Genomic DNA, 21,900 nt, shown 5'->3' with positions numbered 1-21,900 from the left:
TGTTCTCCACCTCCAGGCATACCCATGCCTCAGCTCCAAGGATGAATCTTGGCTGAACAGAAAAAGATGGATGAAGCGACAGCTCAATCTCTGAGACTGAGTATCAAGTCACCCTTGACATCCATTTGAGTCAGGACCCATCCACGTTCATGTGCATCTGGTATCCGAGTCTGAGCCGTTGACAGAATATCTGTGTGGATGGCTGGGGGTTCCATTTGCCTCCTCTGCCTGCCTTACTTATCTTACCAGCTGTCCCACCCCCACCACCTCTTGCCAGAGGCCCTTTTGACAGAACTCCTGAATTCCTGCTTAGCTGTTCAGTCTGATGCCCTGTCCTGCAATGTATTTTTTAATTCTTTGTCATAGGTTTAGAGGATCATAGAAAAGTTGCAAAATTGTGAAGAGTTCCCATATGCCCTTCGGGCATGGTGGCCCTGTTCCAGTGATAATGGACTCCAACCTGGGGACTCTTCATGCAATTGTCAAACCAGGAAATCAACACTAAACTATAGATCTTGTGAAATTATACCAGTTTTTCCTCAAACGTCCTTTTACAGTCCAGGATCCCATATTGTGTTTAATTTGTTGTGTCCTTCGTCTCCTCCAGCTTATGACAGATCCTCAGTCTTGTCTTTCATGACCTCCAACACAGGCCCCCGCCGATGAACACGCTTCAGCCTCTGTCCTCACTATAGCTGAATACCCTGTTTCCTTCCCCTTATCTACCATGTGAACTCCTAATCAGTACTCCAGATAGTATTATTTAGGCACGTAAGGCTAAGCCTCAGTGCCTCAACATAATAGCAATTCACTCTCACTTACTCGAGTCCTGTGTGGATGTTCCCGGTTGGGTGGCTCTCCTGAGCTCTCCTTCACGTGGTAGGGACATCTTAGGACACTGCTGTCCCCACCTCGTGGCCTCTAAGATCAGCACAGAAAAGAAGAAAGAGGAGAAGTATGTGTGGAAGGTTTCGTTGTTTCTTTAAATAGCACAAGCCACACAGGCTCGCATCATTGCTGCCCATGTTACATTGGTCAGAGCGAATCCAGATGCAGGAGAGAGGGAAATGCCGTTTCCTGTATCCCAGGAGGGAAATGAGGCAGGGTATTCAAGTTAGACCATTGTCTCCGCTGCTGGCCACCCTTTTGGTCATCAGCTTTCTTTTTCTTCCCACATGCTACAGCTTGCTCACACTCTTCCCGAGAGAGAACGTGCACACCCGTTCAGTAACAGTAGCCAACTCCGGGCCCAGGATCTCTGAATGGATCTGGCCTCTCCGTGAAGAACAGGGGCAGCGCTTTTGGTCTGGTCTCCTGTGACCTGAGGGATACTTGATTTGTCACTGGTTTCCCTGATATCCAATCAATAGTGGTGGATCGGGGCCGGGGAACTGCATGGACCCCTCCCTCTTGGAAAAAGGAAGTAGGGAAGTCTCATACCCATCACTAGCCCATAGATGTACTTTAGTCCTGCAGGACGGGTGTGGTGATTTTCTCTGCTCTGGATGCTGAGACCCCACAGTGACAGACCTCACCTTCTGGGGGCTCCTCCTTCCTCCTTATTTTGCAAGGCCACGTAAGAATGGGCTTCGGGGAGTGCATTCTCCTGTTGGCAACACAACTTTGGGAGCTCACTTCCTGTTTAGCAAAGACTGGGGCCTCAAAGTTTATTAAGTCCCAAACAATTGAAGGATTTTTTGGGTCCCGACTCATGGTATTCTTGGCAGTGCAGTCGTCTCAAAAACATAGTGACTTCTGATCTATTTGTACCAGTAACCATACCCCTTTCTTGGATGTCATTCTGCAACCTACTTCATTTCCCTGCCTCCTCACTGCTGTGAATCTGTCTCTCAACTTAACAGCAGCTGTCTGAGGCCACCGGGGTGAGTGGGAGGTCCGTGCGCTTACTCACACGTTGACCCTGGGTCACTTTATGGACTTAGAAAGTTCACCAGCACTTAACGAGTTCAAATTATTTTTTATTCCCATACTTACTGGTTGGGGACTAGAAGCAGGTTACCTTTTGCAACCCTACAAGGCCCTGAATTTCTGGACCCTATTACCTTTCATTTTCTGCTTACAAAACAGCCAATTACTTCCTGAGCTCATCTCTTTCTTATATTGCCTTTCCAAACAGATCCACTTCCAATTAAAACACCTTTCTAATATTCCATTTTCCAAGGACTCCTCCTATGAGCCTGCAGTGATGGGGTCTGCCTTCCAAGTCCCCGCAGACAGCCATCTTGCCATGTTTTGTCAATACATAGCATCGATGTTCGGCCACCAGCGAGCCATGTGTCTTCCTCGCCTCCTGCCCAACTGCTAAGAAAATGGCCACATAGTTGTTACAGTAGCAACTTCCTGCAAGATACCACTTTCCATAGCATTCAATAAATCATGCTAGTTGTTGCAAACAACCCCCAATTCCAGTGGCTCCACAAAATAAATTCATTTCCCACCTTCCCCATATCCACTGAGGATTTTCCAGGTAGGGCACCCTCCTTCAGACAATGACTCAGTGATCCAGAGCCTTCCATCTTGGGATGCTGCTGTTTCCAGTATGGGGCTCCAACTTGCCACAGGAGAAGAGAGGAAAGGATCAGGTGTCCAAGATATTTTATGGGCCAGCCTGGATGTGTCATACATCACATCTGCCTGCATTCCGCCAGTTGGAATTAGTCTTATGGCCTCAGGTACAAAGGGATGGTTAAGGTCATCCACCTGGGTGTCCAGGAAGATAATTAAATGGTTGAAAATAATTAGAATTATTTCTGGCACAAAGACTGGCCCGAAATGTCACCTGATATCTCTGCAGAATCAGGCATTTCCCTTCCACTGACACTGTGTCTTGTACATAATTTGCACCTGCCACTTTGATTAAAAATTATTTTATTGTCTGTAGACTCGCCAGGTAAGGAGTGCCTTGAGGTTAAGAACTGTCCCGTAGTGCTCGCTTCGGCAGCGCATGTACTAAAACAGGAATGACACAGAGAAGATGAGCGAGGCCCCATGCAAGGATGACATGCAAATTCGTGAAGCGTTCCGTGTTAAAAAGAAAGAAAGAAAGAAAGAAAGAAAGAAAGAAAGAAAGAAAGAAAGAAAGAAAGAAAGAAAGAAAGAAGGAAAGAAATGTCCTGTATACATCTCCGTAGCACCTGAGCCTGGCACACGCAGGTGCTGAGTGCTTGTCAAGAGAACGAGGAGACCAGAGGGAGGCCAGGCTAGGAGAAAATGTTGAGAGGCTGTTCCTCCTTGTAGAGCAGGATGGGGTTTCTCTAGTAGAAAGGGAAAAATTGGAGGCTATCATAAGACATATTTTCTAATAAAAATGAATGTAATGGGAAAAATTGGAGGCTATCATAAGACATATTTTCTAATAAAAATGAATGTAATATCATGTTCTTTTTTATTTATTTAAGTGGGCAACTTGTTTCCCCTTCTCTTTCTTGGCATTCACTTGGTAATTTTGCATTTCCCAACGGATTAGCCTCAACACAATGAAAGCTCCCAGTAGAGGCTATTATTTATATTTCTTTGAATAGTATCTCTTGTCCTGAACTAAATTGTTACTTATAATATGGAAAAGAAAAAAAAAAAGCCCATAAGATACGCTACTGGACGTTCTCAGGATTCAAGTTGCCACTCAGTATTGGAGGGGAGTCTGTCCCCTGGAGATTTAGGACTGTGCCCCAAGACTTCTCTATTTAAGGAGCTCAAGGTAGAAAACCTTCCTAGTCAGGCAGAACGGAGTCCAAATAACTGATTGAAATACACAGAAATATGGAAGAATAGCCCATTTGTTTGCTTTAATCTAAGAAACAAAGGGCCCCTGATGAGGCTGCACAAAGGGATTCTGACCATCATCTCAAATGTCTCTTGCTCCTAAGCTGGGGTGTGTGAATGAGGAGAAGGAAGCTTCTCAGGGTCCTGGTCTGTCATCCAGGGAGCCCATCACCAGGAAGAATGTGCCAGGAGCTGATGGGTGGTGGCTGTGTTGGGGCATCACATTTAGGGGACGCCCTCAGAGGTGTGAAGAGTACAGGCTAGTATTTCTCTAAACAGTCTTCTAGCAGGTGCAAGTGTCTTGTTCTGAAACAATCAGCACGTTGTGACAATTTTCTGACAGGTAGATGTGAAGTGTCTTGAAGACGGGCCCCTTTTTATAACTTGCCCCAAAGTGCCACCTGAGCTAGCTGCGGCCACGTGGGACGTCCCACCTCCCCTTAACTCTCCCTCCACAGTGTCTGGTTTGCAGAAGGGACTAGCTGTGCAAATGGGTGGCACACTCGTCCTGGAATCGACTCCTGGGAAGCTGGCCCCTGGTTGGAGTTCACACACCTGCCTTTGAGAAGTCTGTCCAGCACGAGGGCTCTCTGAAGAGCTCACGGAGTCACCTGGCCGCTTTCCTGGCCGCCTTTAACAGAAGGGCACTGGAACACAGCCCCATGAAAATCAGAGCATCAGAAATTGAGTGGACAGTAGGGTTCCCATCTACCTTTCTCTCCCCGGACATGGTTTCCCTAATATTAACATCTTCCGTTAGCATGCTGCATTTGGAATAATTGGAGATTTTAATAATACAGTAATAATTCAAATAGAGTGAAATATAAATAGCATTTAAATTGAATAAAATAGATTAATATTTAAATGACAAATAAAAAGAAATGATTATAATGAAATAATAATATTATTATAATAATACATTATTCTTTCTTTTTTTTTTAAGATTTTATTTATTTATTTGACAGAGAGAGAGACACAGCGAGAGAAGGAACACAAGCAGGGGGAGTGGGAGTGAGAGAAGCAGGCTTCCCGCGGAGCAGGTAACCCAATGCGGGGCTCGATCCCAGGACCCTGGGATCATGACCTGAGCCGAAGGTGGATGCTTAACCACTGAGCCACCCAGGCGCCCCAATAATACATTATTCTTAACTGAAGTCCATGGTTTACATTAGTGGTCACTCTTGGTGTTGTAACCTGTATGGGTTTGACAAATGCATAATGATGTATCCATCATTCTAGTACCGTACAGAGTAGTTTCCCTGTCCTAAAAATCCTTTGTGCTCCACCTGTTCATCCCTTCCCCTGACCCCAACCCCTGGCAACCTCTGATCTTTTTACTGTCTTCATAGTTCTGCCGCATCCAGAATGTCATGTAGTTGGGATCATATAGCATGTGGCCTTTTCGGATTGGCTCCTTTCACTGAGCGATATGCCTTCAAGTTTCTTCCTGGTCTGTTTGCGGCTTCATAGCTCATTTCTTTTTAGCTCGGAATAATACCACACTGTCTGGATGGGCCACGGTTTCTTTATCCACTCGCCTATTGGAAGACATCTTGGTTGCGTCTAAGTTTTGGCAATTGTAAGTAAAGCTGCTATGGACATTCGTGTGCAGGCTTTCGTGTGGACATAAATAAATGTTCAACTCATTTCAATCAGGTGAGTACACATGTCGGATCGTTTGGTTAAAAGTGAGTTTAATTCTGTAAGAAACTGTCACGCTGCCTCCCAAAGTGATCACGTTGCCTTCCCCCCAGCGATGTACAAGAGTTCCTTCTGCTCCACATCCTTGCCAGCATTTGGAGTCGTCAGTGTTCTGGACTTGACTACTCTAATAGGGGTGTAGTGGCATCTCGTGGTGGTTTTAATTGGCGATTCCCTGATGACATATGATATGGAGCATTTTTTCATATGCCTGTTACCAGGTGTTTTTTCCTTCATGGGCCTAATGCAGACATTTCTTCCTCCAAGCAGAAAGAACTGGTTTATTGTTATGAGGGAAATACGTTTCTAGACTGGTTGGGCTAAACATTCCCTTAACACATCTTTCGAAAGTGACGGAGAAGGATACTAGTACCAAGTATCATTTCCTTTTTTAGATGTTTTCAAATTAGACAATCAGCGCTAAAATAGGGAATAATTGGGGCCCTCCTTAGGGGGTCCTGGTTGGGGATGGAGCTTTCTCAGCCACATGGATCCTTGGGGAACAGATTTTGCTGCTTTGCAATGGAAGGAAAGTAACCAATCCAGACTGTTGAATACTTGGCAAAGAGTAAGATACTAATAGATTTGAGATGTTTCTACATTCCTGCCTCCCACATATGTAATTTAGGCCAGGCCAGCTGGATTTTAAGAGAGAAAGAAAAGCATTATCTCTCTGACAGAACCAGCTTGCTTTTAATTCTATCAAACAGAAGAAGTTTAGTGTCTGAGCTTGCTCCCGCATATTCTCCATAGGCCGCTACTTCCTAGGACAGCAACACTGAAGACCACCCTATCAGCTACAGTGAGGGACGCACAGAGGGGTGGCCCTGTCCTCACCGTCATGGGGGACAGTAATAACATGCAGACATCAGCAGGGATGGCGAACGTCTACAGATAAGAACATGACAGCCGGGAGTATCGGTGTCCAGCTTGACTATGACACTTGGCTGGTGCAATCTCTAGTTGGACATTGGTCATTGACACTGTGTGCTCTCAGGTGCACCCCCCGACGTGGGACAGCCTGACAGCTGAGTGGCTGTTGGTCCACCATCCTTAATGGGATCCCACAACAGTCCGTGTGCAGGCAGCACTGGTCCTAGAGACTTCGATTATTTTCCTCCTCAAGCACTGGGAATTAATGAACCCTTAGCCTTCTGAAATTTCTCTTTAACTCATTATGCCCAGGAATCCAGGCCCGACTCTTCCTAGCGCACCTGGACTTGTGCAGCGTGAACCATGAGCTTCTTGCTCCTCAGCCCCATCCTGGCCGAGCTCTGAGGAGCATCGCTCTGAGATGCAAGATGGGGAAGTGACACGTCTTTTCACGTCGTCTGGGGTTCATGTCTGACCCAAGGACCCTTCACTGATGGTGCTTTTCAATCAGCTCTGAGCATCACACAAAGTTTTCCCAAATATTCTCTTCAGAGCATAGAGTTTCAACAATCTCAGTCATTCTTTCTTCACCAGCTCTTTTGTAGATAATGAAGAAGCCATTCTTCCAGTGTGATCCATAAAGCAACCCGGTTTCCAGCATCCTCCTAAACGAAATGTCAAGTTAGAGAGGTACTCTGGCAAAGGGTCGACCAACGGCAGGACTCTTCTCCTACTGGGAGGCCTGCATCAGGCTTCGGAGGATGTGGGTTCCACCTTCCCCTTCTGCCACTCGGGGCAGAAACAATGCTCATTACAGGACTAGTGCATGGATGGTGTGGACGTCTGGTCTCCCTGAGACCCTTCCTCAAGCATCTATGCTCCAGGCCAGGTGGGCAGTCTCGTCTCCTCCCTGGTGGGAGAAGGAGGCCCACCATCCTTCCAGAATGCAGGTGAAAGGTGTCTAAGCCTTCATGCTCTGCCCCACAGACGGATACCTGTCTTTTTGCCCACAGATGTCTAGACACACCCCTGCGGAGGGATTTTGTACTGCTCCATTAGATATCTGTTCATTTTATAGAAAAACTGACTGCTTTAGCAGAACCAGGCATTGAAGAAATAACAATATAATATTTTGTTTATATATTTGACTGTGTTGAGGCTTTTATAAATGAAAGGTGAACACTGAAATAGTATCCTTGAATTCCTTTAGTCAACAGGGATAAAAATATGACTTTCCAGCCCCATTTTCTTCAAGGAAAAGGGGAGAATGTCATTAAAAAAAAAAAAAAAAAGCCCCAGGAAAGCGGTCTACTTCCAGCAATGTCTCTGCTGGAGCAGTTGACTGACGGTGTTCATTAGATCCTAGCACCCCGCGGTGAGGCCCCGGGAGTCCAGGGAAGCGGTTCTGCTGACTTAGCATTCTGTTTATCTTCTTCTGACACATTGGGTGTTGAAATGACCCAAAACAAAGGGGCGCCTGGGTGGCTCAGTCGGTTAAGCATCTGCCTTTTCAGCTCAGGTCATGATTCCGGGGTCCTGGGATCGAGCCCCACATTGGGCTCCCTGCTCAGCCGGAAGCCTGCTTCTCCCTCTCCTGCTTCCCCTGCTTGTGTTCTCTCTCTCGCTGTGTCTCTCTCTGTCAAATAAATAAATTAAATCTTAAAAAAAAAAAAAGAAATGACCCAGAACAGCTAGAGCAGGGTGACCAGGGCATTCTACCCTCGGTGGGGTTAGGACAGAGAGACAGACCAAAGGGCATCTTCTAATAGGAAAGGTCTGGTTCCTTGCCAGGTAAAACTGACATCCCGACACATGTATTTGTCTTAGCCATTTTGAGTTTCCCGTCCCCGGTCAATTGTGGTTTCTGAAAAAAGCGAACCATCATATGCTTTACAATCGCATTAGGTGTCTGTTGCTGCCTCGTGGTGGGACCACAAACGCAGAGGTGGAAAAACCATGCACGTTTGTGACCTCAGGGCTTCTGGGGCCCAGGAGCCTGGGCACAGCTGAGCAGGGGCCCCTGCCCGGGTCTCTCCAGGCTGCAGACAAGGTGTCAGTGGGGCTGGGGTCCCATCGGAGGTTCCACTGGGAAGGATCTGCTTCTAAGCTCATGCGGTTGTTGGCAGCGTTCAGTACTGGTGGGCATGGGACTGGGGGTTTCCATTCGTGGCTTGGAAGAAGCCAGCTGGGAAGCACCAGCTGGGTGAGTGTTGCAATCCTGCATATCAGAAAAGCAAAAACAATCACAACCTTCCTGCAACCTTTGCCTGGAGATGTCATGGTTAATTCCCTGTGGTAACTGGACTAGGATATGGAGTACCCAGATATCTGGTTAAACATGATTCTGGGCATGTCTATGAGGGTGTGTCTAGGTGAGACAGTATTTGAACGAAGGACGGAGCAAAGCAGACTGTCCTCCCCAGTGCAGGTGGGCCTCATCCAATCAAGCAGAGGTCAGAGCAGAACAAAAGGCAGAGTAAGGAAGTCTTTCTCTCTGCCGTTTGCAAGCTGGGACGTGGGTCTTCTCCTGCCCTTGGACAGGCTCTCCTGCTATTGGCTTGCCTGGCTCTCAGGCCTTTGGACTCAAACTCTTTGGAACTACACCTCTGACTTTCTGAGTCCCAGTTTGGCAGAGGCTGGTCGTGGGACTTCTCAGCCTTCATAACTGCATAAGCCAATTCCATGTAATAAATTATATACCTATGATCCTATGAGACTGTGAACCCCAGGAAGGAGGGACCACGGGGACCCCTGTAGATGCATTCTGCCACAATAATACATCTTCTGAAGTTATTAAATATTGTACTTCTGTATAGAAAATTGTCACTTTCAGAGCACAAGACAAGGGGGTGACGGTGCTCATGGATTTAAGGAATGTAGTTAAGACCATGGGGCAGCAGAGCATCTTTCTCATAAATGGGTGTTTTCAATAGGATTTGGGTGCAGAGCTGAAGGCACCATATTGATACCTTCCAATAAAGCCAACATTATTTTTTAATATTTTTAAATACATCCATGTGCCCGACAGTGTCTGAGAGCTTTCCAAATGTTATTTCACTTCATGCTCACACTTGTGTTGGGTGCCCAATGCTATTATCATCCTTGTTTTGCAAATGAGGAAGTGGAGGCACAAAATTTGGGTGACTTGTTCAAGGTCACAGGGGTAGGAAACTGTGGAGCCAGGAATCAGCCCAGTGATTTCTACCGCTCTGTGTGTCCTCCACTAAGTTGGAGCTGGGGCCTGGCCTGGGGAGAGGTGTCCTCTAGTGATCAGCTCATTCATGCCCCCTGAGATTCATGCTCACCCGGCAGGTCAGGCCATGGTGGAAGTCGAGGCAGGGATCCGGGGGAAGGGGAGGGCTGACATCAGGGCAGGGAGAGAGGCAGCTGAGCCCGAGTGAGGAACGGCAGAAAGAGGTACGACCCGTGTTAGAAGCTCTTATGAATTCTCCATCTCTTTGCATCATATTGCATGTCTTTTTTCCCTGCAATTGTTCTAAAATATAATTGGAATTCAAACCATGGATTTGAATCTGAATTGTATAAAAATGTGACTCAATTGAGTCTTTTAGAGCTAAAAGTGCTTTTCCCGACTTCTGGCAGTGACTGCAAGTCTGAGCACAGGTTGCAAGTGTGCCCGGGAGGTGGGCTCCATCCACTGGGCTGCGTCCCCTCCAGGCTGGCCAGGGGAGGGTGAGGCTTCCCTGTAGGAGCTGAGGCCCTCCTGCATTTCTCTTCTCTGTGCTGTCATGTAGGGTCCTGATTCCCAGATGGAATCCGTGTGGCAGAGTCATCCAAACTGCAGTGCCTTGGAACCCAGAGCAGAAAATGTCCCTGGAGCCAGTAGAGATGGAAGGTGCTGGGTTTTTTTAAAAACGACTGCACCGGGACGAAGCTTGTGCTCGCTGCGGCAGGACACAGGGAAGGGTGTCCCCAGAAGGTCAACAGCGGGAGGGGGCTGGAGCACGCTGATCGGGGTTTGGCCACGGCGATGGCCCGGGATGGAGGCTCAGCCACCCCGAGGGTCCTAATCCCTTCACATGGCCTTGTGTGTATTTTTGTCACTGTTATTTTAGTTACTTACCTGTTTCCTGCCTTTCTTGGCACCTGGGCGGGGACTGGTTCAGCTGCAGCTGAAGCGCCTCTGACCCTGCTTGGCGCCGTCTGCGCTCGTTTAACAGTGTGGAAGGCATGCCTGACCCTGCGAAACGTCCTTTGAGGAGGGTACGAGAAGTTCTCTGCCTCGGTGCATTTCCGATTTGAGCAAGATGGCCAGGGGGTATACTCTTCCCACAGCTGGCAGCCACCGAGCGTTCCCAGATCGTGTGTGATGGAAGCTGTGCCTGGCGGCCTTGCTGAGGGAGAAGCTGGGACACAGATGGTTTAGGAAAAAAGCAGGTAAAAGGTGGGAGGGAAGTCCCTGCCAGGAAGAGTGCCAGACGCCACGAAGTCAAGTGCGGAGAGGTTTCAGAAGTGAGCCCTAGGGATGTCGGAGGGGATTCTGAGTCAGTGGAGGATAGGCTATAGGGCCAGATGGGAAAACTGGGCAAAAGCCCAGCTGGAAGAGGCAGGCTCCTGTGGTGGTTGTTTAGACAGCGGAATGCCCCCTGACTTCAACCCTTTCCTGCCAGGCCAGCCCCTCCCTCTGCCCTGCAGCCTGGGTGTCATCCAAATCCCAAGGCTGAGGTCGGAGACAGGCCGGGCTGCAGGGGACAAACATGGGAGCCCGCCTCTTCCAACGCTGGGGACACTGAAGTGGGGAAGGAGGGGCTCTCAAACCCTGGCTCCAAGTGGGGAGAGGGGCACACGAGCCAGGAGAGCACTGTAGGAAAGGGCTTTGCCTCTGCCCCCAGCCCAGGGGCAGCCACAACTGGGCAATTTTGGCCAAGGGAGGCCATGGTGGGGATGCAGGAGCTCACAAGGGCCTCCAGACTCGAAGGGGTGGCTCTGAAGGGAGCAGAGCAGTGAGCAGGGTGCCTGGATGTGCCTGTTTCCCCGAGGATCCCCAACAACAAGGGAGGGCTGCGGCCGGGCAGAGAGGGCCCGGGGTCACCACCCTGACCATTTAAGGCTGGAACACAGGTTCCCCGAAGAGAAGCCGTGGCCCCAGCAGCAGAGCTGTTTCCCTGCAGAGCAGCCTCCTGCCCGGCGGGCACTGGTGGACAGGGCCGGGGTCCCACGCTGAATCCTAGCTAAGAGCTGCTCACAGTGGAGTGGGGGACGCATGTTCACACACGGGAAAAAACAAAGGCAGTGGGCCCTCCCCATGGGCGTAGAAAGAAGCTGGAGGGACCAGCAACCACTGACTCACACTTAACTACAGGTTCTAAAGTCACGATTTGTTTGGCAATCTTGGACTCCATGATAGCCTGAGGATTCCCCAAATCTCAGCCTCAGTGAAGCTAGTCAGGGTTGAGCCAGAGCTTTGAGAATGGGGTCAAGTAACAGCCCAGAGGCAGATGTAGGGGCTCACACTGGCCTAGGGAGGGGCTGTAGCTTCTGGAAGTTGCTTCTGCCCCGAGACGGCCACTGCCCACAGGTACCACTAACTTGCTACCAAGGAGACAGGGTTCCAAGACTGTGACGCGTTTGAAAACACACCGGCTAGTGGTGTTTGGCAGCAGACTGGAGGGCCTCTAGCCAGAGGTGCTCCAGACCCTCCTCCTGAAAGCCACCACCCCCTGCACGACGTTTCCTTCGGGATCCAGACCCTCGGGCTTTGGTGCCCTGTCCCGGCTTCCACCGAAGCACGGGGCTGTTCTACCTTGGCCTTCTCACTCCATTGAGAAGCAAAGTGGAAGTCGTTTTCTGTATTTAACAAGTGTTTCATGCGCCCTGCCCATTATTCCAGGCTCCCTGCTAAGTCTTCAGGTGGCCTGCGGTGGACAGTGGGATGAAGTGTGAACCACCAAGGTCATGTGGCGCTCACCTCGGATCCTTGGCGCCCAGCTCCTGGGCGCTGACCAACCCTCTTGAACGGAACCCTCTGGGGCGTCTGCCATTCAGGACAGCCGCTAGGAATAGCTCGGGGAAATGGCAATGTTTTAGATAAATAATTAGCAGAGAACCATTCAACATCTGAACAACTGAACATGTTAACAATCAACCGCCTGCTTGTGTTGAGTATGCGTCTGATAGTCTCGCACGGTGTCGTCCCTGTAACGTGTCCCAAGACGTGGTGCTGGTGTGTCAGAGTGATGGTGTGAGGAATCCTGAGGCAGGCCGTAGGAAATAAAAGAGGAAGTCACGTCTCTCACTGTGGTCGAGCAAAGGTGCATCTTTATAGGATGAGGCCACTTTTGGACTAGTTTTTTTTTTTTTTTTAATGAAAAAAATTGGGTTAAAATTTTGTGAATAAAAATGGTATTTTTAGTTAATAATATTCGCTTTTTTTTTGGTCCAACCAGTTCGCACTGTACCTGGAGAACCTCCACTTTGAGCAAACCTGTAGTTCTTAAATGTTGGATGTAAATGTGACAATATTTAATGAAGTACTGTAACTTAGTATCACATACGTAACTACAGTATATATACATAGTATAGTAATACAATTTCATGAATTTTGAGTGTTACTGGGCAATGTTCATATTTTGGTGACTACCGTTATTTTGAATGAAATTTTATAGGTTTCAACTTTTCACATCAAAGAGCTTTGTGCAAAGCTGGCTGATGTAGGAGCCTGTGATCTCTTGGGTTATGAATCATTAAATGTCTTCATGGCTTGACATCTCTAGAAAGAGCCAAGTGGGACAACAGTGTAGGAATTGTTCTCATGTGTGCATTCTGTTCTTTGCAGGGCCAAGCCTTTGAAAATGAAATCATTATTTCATGAATGAAATTATTATGTTTTCATAAATGAAATTTATGAATGAAAATATTCATATTTTCAATACATTTCAAAAATATTTTCAAATATATCTCAAAAATATTACTCATAAATATAATATTCATAAAATATTATATTATGAATGAGAATACTTATTCATTAATGAAATTATTATTATTTATTCAAATTGAATTTTACTTTCTTTTTAAATACAGAACTCTTAAGCCTGAATTATGTTTTGCCTGCCAACTTGAACTGGAATTTCTTATGGTATTACAGTCTATACTTAGTGTGTGATAAACTGTCTCCAAATCCTCCAATAACACACTTGTAATTCAGTCCATGGGATAAATACTTCTGAGTTTTGACAATAAAGCAAAGCTTTCAGTAATTTTAAGTCCAGGGATGATGAGTATCTGAAATGTAATTCCTAAAATTTGCAATGGTGCACTTACTAAATTCACACTGAATGTTCTTCAAAGAACATGCAAAAAATTTTTTTTAAATGCAATGATTGTTTATGGCTAAAACTTCCTAAGTTTCAAGAGAAATTCAGCTAAACTTTGAAGCTCACAGTTAAAAGATTAAGAAAATGTTATGTTCTTGGGTGTAGGTAGATGACCCTTTGGAGACCAACAGCGTTTGCGGTTCATGATCAAGTGATGGTAAAACTGTAAGACCATGAATTACTGGGGCTTTGATTAGCATTAAATACCTGACAATGAAAAAAAAAAAGTGAAAGGGAGGGAGAGAGAAAGAATGAGAGAAGGAAAGGAAGGGAAAGAGAAAAAGAGAGAGAGAAGAAAAAAGAAGGAAGTTGGAATTTGGAGATTTCCCCAAGCGGCCTCACTGCTTCACCCACCGCCCCCCCCACAAACCCCCACCCCAGCAAAGCAGGGTGACAGTTCCTGGTGCTGGATGTCCTTGCCTGCACTTAGTACAGTCAGGCCTTTTAATTTCAGCCATTCTATCACCTGTGTGGTGTATGTTACGGTTTTAATTTTCATTTCCCTTGTCACTAAAAATGTTAAACATTTTTCCAAGTGCTTATCTTCACAGGCGTATCTTCTTTAGTGACGGGTCTGTTCAAATCTTATGCTTGTTGAAAAATACAGCCTTCCACTCTCACTCCCAAATGCGGTTCATATTCACCTCCTCCAATACTTCATTAGTTCTGGTCCTCATTTCCTCTTCTCTGGACTCACTGCCTGTCTCGCAGCTGCCCCCCGCCGCCCCCCGCATTACTTCTCCACATTGCTACCCCAGAGTGACGGGGTCTTTCTGTCATCCTTCAGCTGCCACGTGGGCACCTTCTTGCTCTGCTCCTCACCTGTCTGTTTCATCCTGGTCTCCCCCCCACCACGCCCCCTTCTCACTTTATTTTCACCAACATGGGACTAAATGTTGAGCCTCCTTGCTCTTCCACACTTCTGGCCCCTACAGGTATGACTTGTGCCCAGAGTGTTTCTCCCCGAATCATACAGAAATACTCTCTCCTCCCTGAGCAGACGTGGGGGCGCTCTGTCCTTTTAATTTTCCATAATGCAAACATCAGGTTGTATTTTCATGGTACATCTGTCTCCACACCGGCCCACAGATCTCCTGAGGACCAAACTGTATTTTGCCTTTGATCCACCGTGTCTCCTGGAGAGACTGAGCACAGTGGGCCACAGGCTGTTCTGGAGACGCACTGACAGAGTGACCTGCCCCTGCAGTTCTCCGTTGGGCCCCAGGTCTCAGGGGCTGTATATTTAGCCCATGAAACTCGCCCCAACCCACCCCCCGCCAGGCTGCAGAGGGGTTCAAGAACTCCTTGTGCTGCCTTGGGCCCCGAATCACAACAACTAAGACAACAGAGACATGTTGAAGACTCTCTGTCCTAGGAATACAGGGGCAGGCCACAGGTGCGTGTGGGGGGCTCTCCAGGGTCCCGCCTGCCTTGTTGCCTCATGTCTCCCTTCTGAGTTACATATCCTGGCTTCACTCTCCTCCGTCTAGGCTCCATAGTCCCTCTCTACATTCTTTCTTTTTTTAAGTTAAGAAATAAACAATACATAGAACTGCAAAGTATAACATAACCGTCTAGTGTAGTCATATCTGAAAAAACAGATTTGATATATTTGCTTAAGATTTCTCAAACCAGCAGGAAGAAATGCCCATCACAGAACACTGACATCACCTAGACTCCCTCCTCCGTCCCCCTTGTCTTCAAAGATAGCCACAGTCTTGGGCTTAATGTGTCTCCAGTCCACATTTTCATTCTTTTACTACACATGTGCTCTCTCCACAGATAGTAAATATTGTTTTGTGCTTCCTCTCAAATTGCAAACACTGTATCATTCTCCCGTGAATCACTCTGCCCCTTGCTGCCTTCCTTCACCGGAAAGGTAACCAGGTCTGGCGGTTCTAGTGAGCCCACTTTGTCTCACGGGTCACCGTGAAGCAAACCCCTGATCAGCTTTTGTGGAGAAAGTGTCCAAAATCATCCCCATCACACACATATGGAGAATGGTTTTCTGTAACACCCACAGGTCAGACGTTGGACCTCTTAATTGATCTTGTGTCTCTTGGCTCTTGGCCTTTTGTTATATTTTCTAGGATCAACTTCATTTTACCCTCTACCTTTTCTACCACATTTTTGTCTTCTAATTTCCTAGACTCACTGTTCTCAGATCATTTTGTTTTCATTGCGCCCTGTTGTTGTATGGGTATAATAAACTTATGTCTTCAAAACATTGAGGCGTAACAGACATTCAATGAACTGCATATATTTACAGTATAATTTGATGCATACAGATGGGAATCCATCACACAAACGAGGTAATGAGCATCAACCCCAAATGTTTCCTCTTGCCTTTCTGTAAGCCTCCCTGCCCACCCCGCTCCCATCCACAGGCAAATACTTACCTTACACAATACAGTCTGTGCTCTTTTTTGTCTCGCTTCTTTCAGTCAGCATGGTGATTGAGATACCATCATTTTGTTGTTGCTGTTGAGTGTATTCCTCTCTTATGGTGCAGTAGTATTCCACTGTATGGACATAACCACCAGATGGTTAGTCATTCACCTGCTGATGGACAACTGGATTGTTTCCAGTTTTTGGCTGTTGCAAATAAAGCTGCTTCATACATTCATGTAAAAGTCTTTGATTAGATATATGCTTTCACTTCTCTTGGGTAATTACCTACGAGAGAAATATTTGCATCATATAGCAAGTGCATGTTTAACTTTTCAAGAAACTGCCAGAACGCTTGGGCGCCTGGGTGGCTCGGTTGGTTAAGTGACTGCCTTCGGCTCAGGTCATGATCCTGGAGTCCCTGGATCGAGTCCCGCATCGGGCTCCCTGCTCAGCAGGGAGTCTGCTTCTCCCTCTGACCCTCCCCCCTCTCATGTGCTCTCTCTCTCTCAAATAAATAAATAAAATCTTTAAAAAAAAAGAAACTGCCAGAATGCTTTCACCATTGCATGTTCCCACTAGCAATGTGTGTGAGTTTCAGAACCTCTGCCTCCTTGCCAAGCCTCTGTTGGTCATTTTCTTCAATTCTAGTTATTCTGAGAGATAGGTAGTGGTGTCTCATTGTGGTTTGATTGGCGTTTCCCTCATGACCAAAGATGGTAAACATCTTTGCATGTGTTTACTTGCCATTTGTATGTATTCTGTGGTGAAGGGTCTGTTCACATCTTTTGCCCATTAAAAAGATTGTTTTAAAATTTTTACTGTTGGAATTTGAGAGTTCTTTATGTATTTGGATGCAGAATTCTTACCGGGTAAGCAATTTATCAATCACACCAGTGGTCCATTCCTGGACATTGCTGGGTCATATTGTGGGCCCCATGACCCTCTGTCCACGCACCTGCTGATGCCTAATCTCCCCGATGTTATATTTTTTTTTCTAAAACATTTCCCTTTTGCTTCTGGAGTGATGTTTCTCCAGAGGCGTTTGCTTTTCTTTCATGATGTAGACTTCATTAAGTATCTGGTGATCCTTGGTCATCAGTGAATATTGCTGCAAAGGCTCCAGAAAAGCTGAGTGGGAGCCTGTACCTGAGGAGACCACACCTGCCTGGGCTCTCGTGGGACACAAGGCAGAACCTGACCAGCTACTACACTGGTGGATCCCTAAGAACCAAAATGTGGGCAATGTTTTTCTCTGGGATGTCAACAGCTAGTTACTCTGCTTCTCCCCAAATAGCTAATTTTTATTTATGAAAGGACCCCCCTCCCTTGCTCCTTCCCTGACCCCACTCCCACTGTGTTTTTCCCAGAAATGGGTGTATATATAGCTTCTGGGTTTTATTGCTGTTTGTGAGGTGCAGGAAGGGAGGGGTTACTATTGTCTGCTCTGAGTATAAAGTTCGGTTGGCTTTCATTTTGAGGTGCGAGTTTCACCTCTCCCTTCTGTCAGCCGTGGCATTATGACCTGCTATTTCCCCAGGGCACACTGTGGGCTCTCCATTGCCATAGCCCCCTGCCCTGCCTTATCAGTCCAGCCCTGTGCCCTTCAGTTCCCTTGCAGTGATTATAGCAGGTCAGGATCAGGAGGGGGAGTAAAAGCATGTGTTCAGTACATCATATTGAATTGGGAACTTTTAAGTGTACTTCTAAAAAACATAAAAACCATTCCTAATGTTGCCTTTTTTTTTTAATTAAATACCTTTCTAAATCACTATAGAAAATGTAAAAAAAAGGAAGTTGCAAACAATAAAAACAGAAAACATGATAAAAAGCATCTTAGTATAGCAGTTAGTGGGAGAATTTGAGCCAACATATTCAATGGCAAAGTCTGTTTATCATGTTGTTAAAGATAACCAAACAAATGACATTTGAAGGCTTGGAAAGGCCAGGAAATGCTGGATGAATTTGCCAATAAAAGCAGCAGAATGATAATTCTTTCATGAAAGCCAGATCCCAGGGGAGCAGCTCCAGCAGGAAGATCACCTTAAACTGTTAGCAGGGATAGACAGAAAGTTTAGCAGAATGCCAGCATCAAAACACAAAGCACTGGGTGTTAGATGCAACTGATGAATTACTGAACAATGCATCTGAAACTAATGATGTACTGTATGTTGGCTAATTGAATTTATATTAAAAAGAAACACAAAGCAAAACCTCTTAGAAGTACAAGGAAAATTTGACACGGAAGAAAAATACGGTTACAAAGAATTTTAACAATATGATCAATATCCCTGAATTAACAAGCTGCAGAGCAAATAGCATCAACTATAGAGAATGGCCTTGTATTGTTATAAAAGGCTCGAGGCTGCAAAAGAAAAAGTCAAAATCCGCAAAGGAGAGACTGTTTCACAGCAAACAATCCACACGTGTGAAAAAGAACAAAAGCCTTTCCATGAAATCTCCCAAATCGTTGAAAAGAAAAAAGCATCATGTCCAATAAAAATTAATTTTCTAGAAATATTGAGATCAAAGCAAACCTAAGAAGTACAGCTGGAGACCATTTAGGATCATAATTCTAGGAAAATGTCAACAGTGTCACTTTGCAGAAACACACAGGCTTAAAAGCTGAAAATACACCTGCTGAGAAAGCAGCTGAATGAGGCACTCCTCCTAAGCAGTCCTGAACACAAGGAAAAGATCTTCCCTCAATTAGAACAGTGAAAATAAGATAAAAGCAGATATGAAGTTAGGAGATACAGGGGAAATCACCATAAAAGTTAGTTTAGAGTAAAACAAGATAAACTGAGAATATCTGATGAAGAAAGCAACCTACCAGATCAGAGCGTCCACGTGGGCGTGTTCTCAGGTCCTGCCCCCTCACACCTGGTGGCTAATCCTCCTCCTCACTTCTGATCTGTACAGAATATCTGTGAAAATCTCAAGAGAAATACCACAGATTTTTTTTTTTAAAAGCAAAGAAATGATCCCATTGGCTAAAGCAGAAAACAGACCAATAAGTGTGCAAGAAAATAAAATAATGCTCCAAACAGTAATCTCAAAGAAAGGCATTCCCGTTAAAATCACACAAGAGTCCTGACAATCACCTCTTTTATTCAGGATTGTCTTCACATTTCTTGCTACTCTAAGAAGCAAACAACAACAAAAGTGACAGCTTCAAATACCGCCACACAAGAATGTGACATGTTTGCAAGTGACATGACTACGAAGCGAGGGGACTGGAGAATAAACAGAGAAAATCGTAGGAATTCATAAAATCCTCCCAGCAGTATGGCAATCATCAATAGCTTTGATTTATCCCAGTGATAGAATGTATTGGGAATGCATTCTCAGCCACAGTGAACAAAGCATCAAATACCCAGGAATGAGATTCACACGGAGAGTGTCTGTTGCACGGCTTGGCCGAGACCCGAGAGTGTGTGACACTATGAAATTGTTAACATTGGTGGGAAGCAGGTTTCAGGGGTCCAGATGCTGTCTGAACTTGGAGAGTGAAGACGCGTGGATAGAATGGAGTCACACTGAAGACAAAACGCCTGGACTTTATGTAATTTTATTAATCTCCTTATTGTAATTAACACAGCAACTGATGACTGTTTACTAAGTTACAGTTTTTAGGAAATGGGAGGGCAGGGAGCCAAGATAGAACAGGAATTTTTCCTATTAATCGTGCACCCGGTGCGGGCCAGCGAATCCAGTAAGGGCGCATCAAAGCCTGGGTGAACGCAAAGGTCCGGTGGCCCGGGCCGCTCACATGAAGAAGGAACATTCACAGAAGCTTCCCAGCTCTCAGACCAGCATCCTGCTCCCCTCTGGTGCACCCTGCAGAACACGGCGGCCTCAATCTCTCCTGACATACTTGGCATTTTGAGTGTTCCTGAGGCGATCCAGAATACTTATTGCTTCATGTTTTCACATAATTGGAAAATGGCCAGGAAAAGGAACAATGTTCATTCAATAACAAGATTTCTGTTAAAAAACGTGCTGTTTCCAGTTAAAATGAAGCATAGCTGCACCGGACAAGTTTTTGGTGAGTTCTGAAACCACAGGAGACTCTAAAAATCACTAACCCTGAGAACACGGTTTCTACGAAAAACCTTGTGAGGGACACCGACCCTGGTTGGGAAGGCCAGCCAGGAGAGGGTGCAGGGGGCCGGCTGGGTGCTCTGGACGCCCTGCACCACCTACAGAGCAGTGTCAGCGGGCCGGAGTGAACAGAGTCTGCTCCTTCCTTCCCCCGCTCCTGTGGTTTCTCACTCTGTGGAGGTGGTGGCCATGCAGGGAGTGCCGTCCCAAGCCAGGAGGGGACCTCCACCATGTATCCATCAGAGCTTCACAGAGTGGCCCAGAGATTGAACAGCCTTCTAGTTGGAGATTGCTTTTAAATATCTGGCAATAGGCAGTAAATTTTACTACTGCCATTTATCTCCGTGGACCTCTCAAGAGCATCCAGAGTAAGAAATTCTGTTTCAAGATATTGTTTTGCAATACTGAAGGTACTTAAAAAAAAGTACCTTCCAACACCCTAGTTCTACCCAGAAGGAAGAAAAAATCATCTTGAACCAGAGACTACCAATGCCTCTGGCAATCAGCATAAGGAGGCTCCCTGCTGCCTTGGGGGCTCTAAGTCCTTTCAGTGGGAGACAGAGCAGTTTACCCTTTAGGAGCACACCCAGCACCCTGCCCTGCAGTTGGAGTCACCTGGGGAGCCAGGCTGTAGAAAGTGCCAGATGCCTTTTGTCCGGGCCTCAGCTGACTCCTGTGTCTCCTTTCTGTGCCTCAAGTTCTCTGCCCCACAGCACCCACAGTAAGAGCCCAGGCATTTCCCTGGGGCTGTGACCACACCATGGGTGCCCCTGGCCTCTGACCCAGCAGGACCAGAGGAACCAGAGAGGCGGTCCTGCCTTTATCAGGGGAGGGAGCAACATGGCCTTGGCCTTGGACTGATGGCTGGAATGCGTTGTATGAGGGCAGGGATGGTTCAGCCCACAGAGGCCACCAGAGATGGCTTGTCATTCTGGTCTTGTGCACACTTAGCTGTACACAGTCAAAACAGGAGATGCCAAAAGCAAAGATATGGTCAGCTGGAATGACCCAGAGTTCCAGATTCGTGACCCGGTATGCAGCCCAATCCGTCAACCTGCATTTCAGTCTGATTAGTTTGTTATTAGGTAGCTTACAAATTCATAGGAAAAAATTCCTACAGCAAATCTTGAAAAAGATGAAGTAGCAGGAAAATGGCAGAGACAAAATTCATTTATATAATCATGAAATGCTTCAAGTCCAAGATTATTCCATTGACAGTGGACTTAAAACAAAAATGGGATTATAATTTTTCTGAATTTTGGATAATCTTCAAATTTTTCAAGGTACCACCTAAAATAAGACAAAAAAGGAACAGTAAGAAAAGGATATAATTTTGTCGCTTATACATTTAATGGATGCTGGCAAAAGGGACACTTTTCATTGTGCAGGAATATGGAGATTTTTAGGAGTAATACTAAAAACTGTGGCGTTTCAGAGATGTAGTTTGATTTTGTCTCTATGTGGAATGATTAAATATATTTGATTCTAAAGCATGATTCGTAAGAAGTAGCCCATGTAAGTCACTCAGGAGGAGTGTCTCCAACATTGTCTCTGGTGACTCCCGACGGTTGTCCTCAGTCCCCAGGAGAGAGCTAAGGTCCAGCCCCGGGGTCTGTGGAACAGGCACCCAGCTGTGGGCCAGGGGGCTCTCAGACAAATCTGGGAAGGTGCAGGGGGGCCGGCACACAGAACAAACACGCATTTTCGGGGTTGCTAT

General features: G+C 46.3%; 1 protein-coding gene and 1 non-coding gene across 8 annotated transcripts in view; one reads left to right on the top strand and one right to left on the bottom strand.

The window, feature by feature from the left end:
• Positions 1-475: 475 nt before the first annotated feature.
• The window catches only part of SRD5A1 (steroid 5 alpha-reductase 1), a 35,591-nt gene continuing 14,166 nt past the window's right edge, over positions 476-21,900 (bottom strand). The window contains exons 5-8 of one of the 7 annotated variants that reach the window (XR_014146827.1): positions 18,913-19,016; positions 16,091-16,213; positions 10,442-13,898; positions 3,106-9,853 (exon numbers count right to left, since the gene is read on the bottom strand). Coding sequence is in view for 1 of the 7 variants with exons in the window: in XM_006735704.3 (XP_006735767.2) it covers positions 21,407-21,473 (67 nt within the window). In the remaining 6 variants the exon portion in view is untranslated. The other 6 variants (XR_014146828.1, XR_014146829.1, XR_014146830.1 and 3 more) reach the window with 6 other exon arrangements.
• On the top strand, positions 2,947-3,052 carry LOC115941701 (U6 spliceosomal RNA). The gene has a single exon (XR_004076430.1). It is a non-coding gene; the product is annotated as a U6 spliceosomal RNA (small nuclear RNA).

This window comes from Leptonychotes weddellii, chromosome 7, assembly GCF_054177405.1.
Source record: "Leptonychotes weddellii isolate Sample4059 chromosome 7, ASM5417740v2, whole genome shotgun sequence".
Taxonomy (NCBI): Eukaryota; Metazoa; Chordata; class Mammalia; order Carnivora; family Phocidae; genus Leptonychotes; species Leptonychotes weddellii.
Note: the sequence above shows the minus strand (reverse complement) of the source record. Positions and strands in the feature narration are given on the sequence as shown.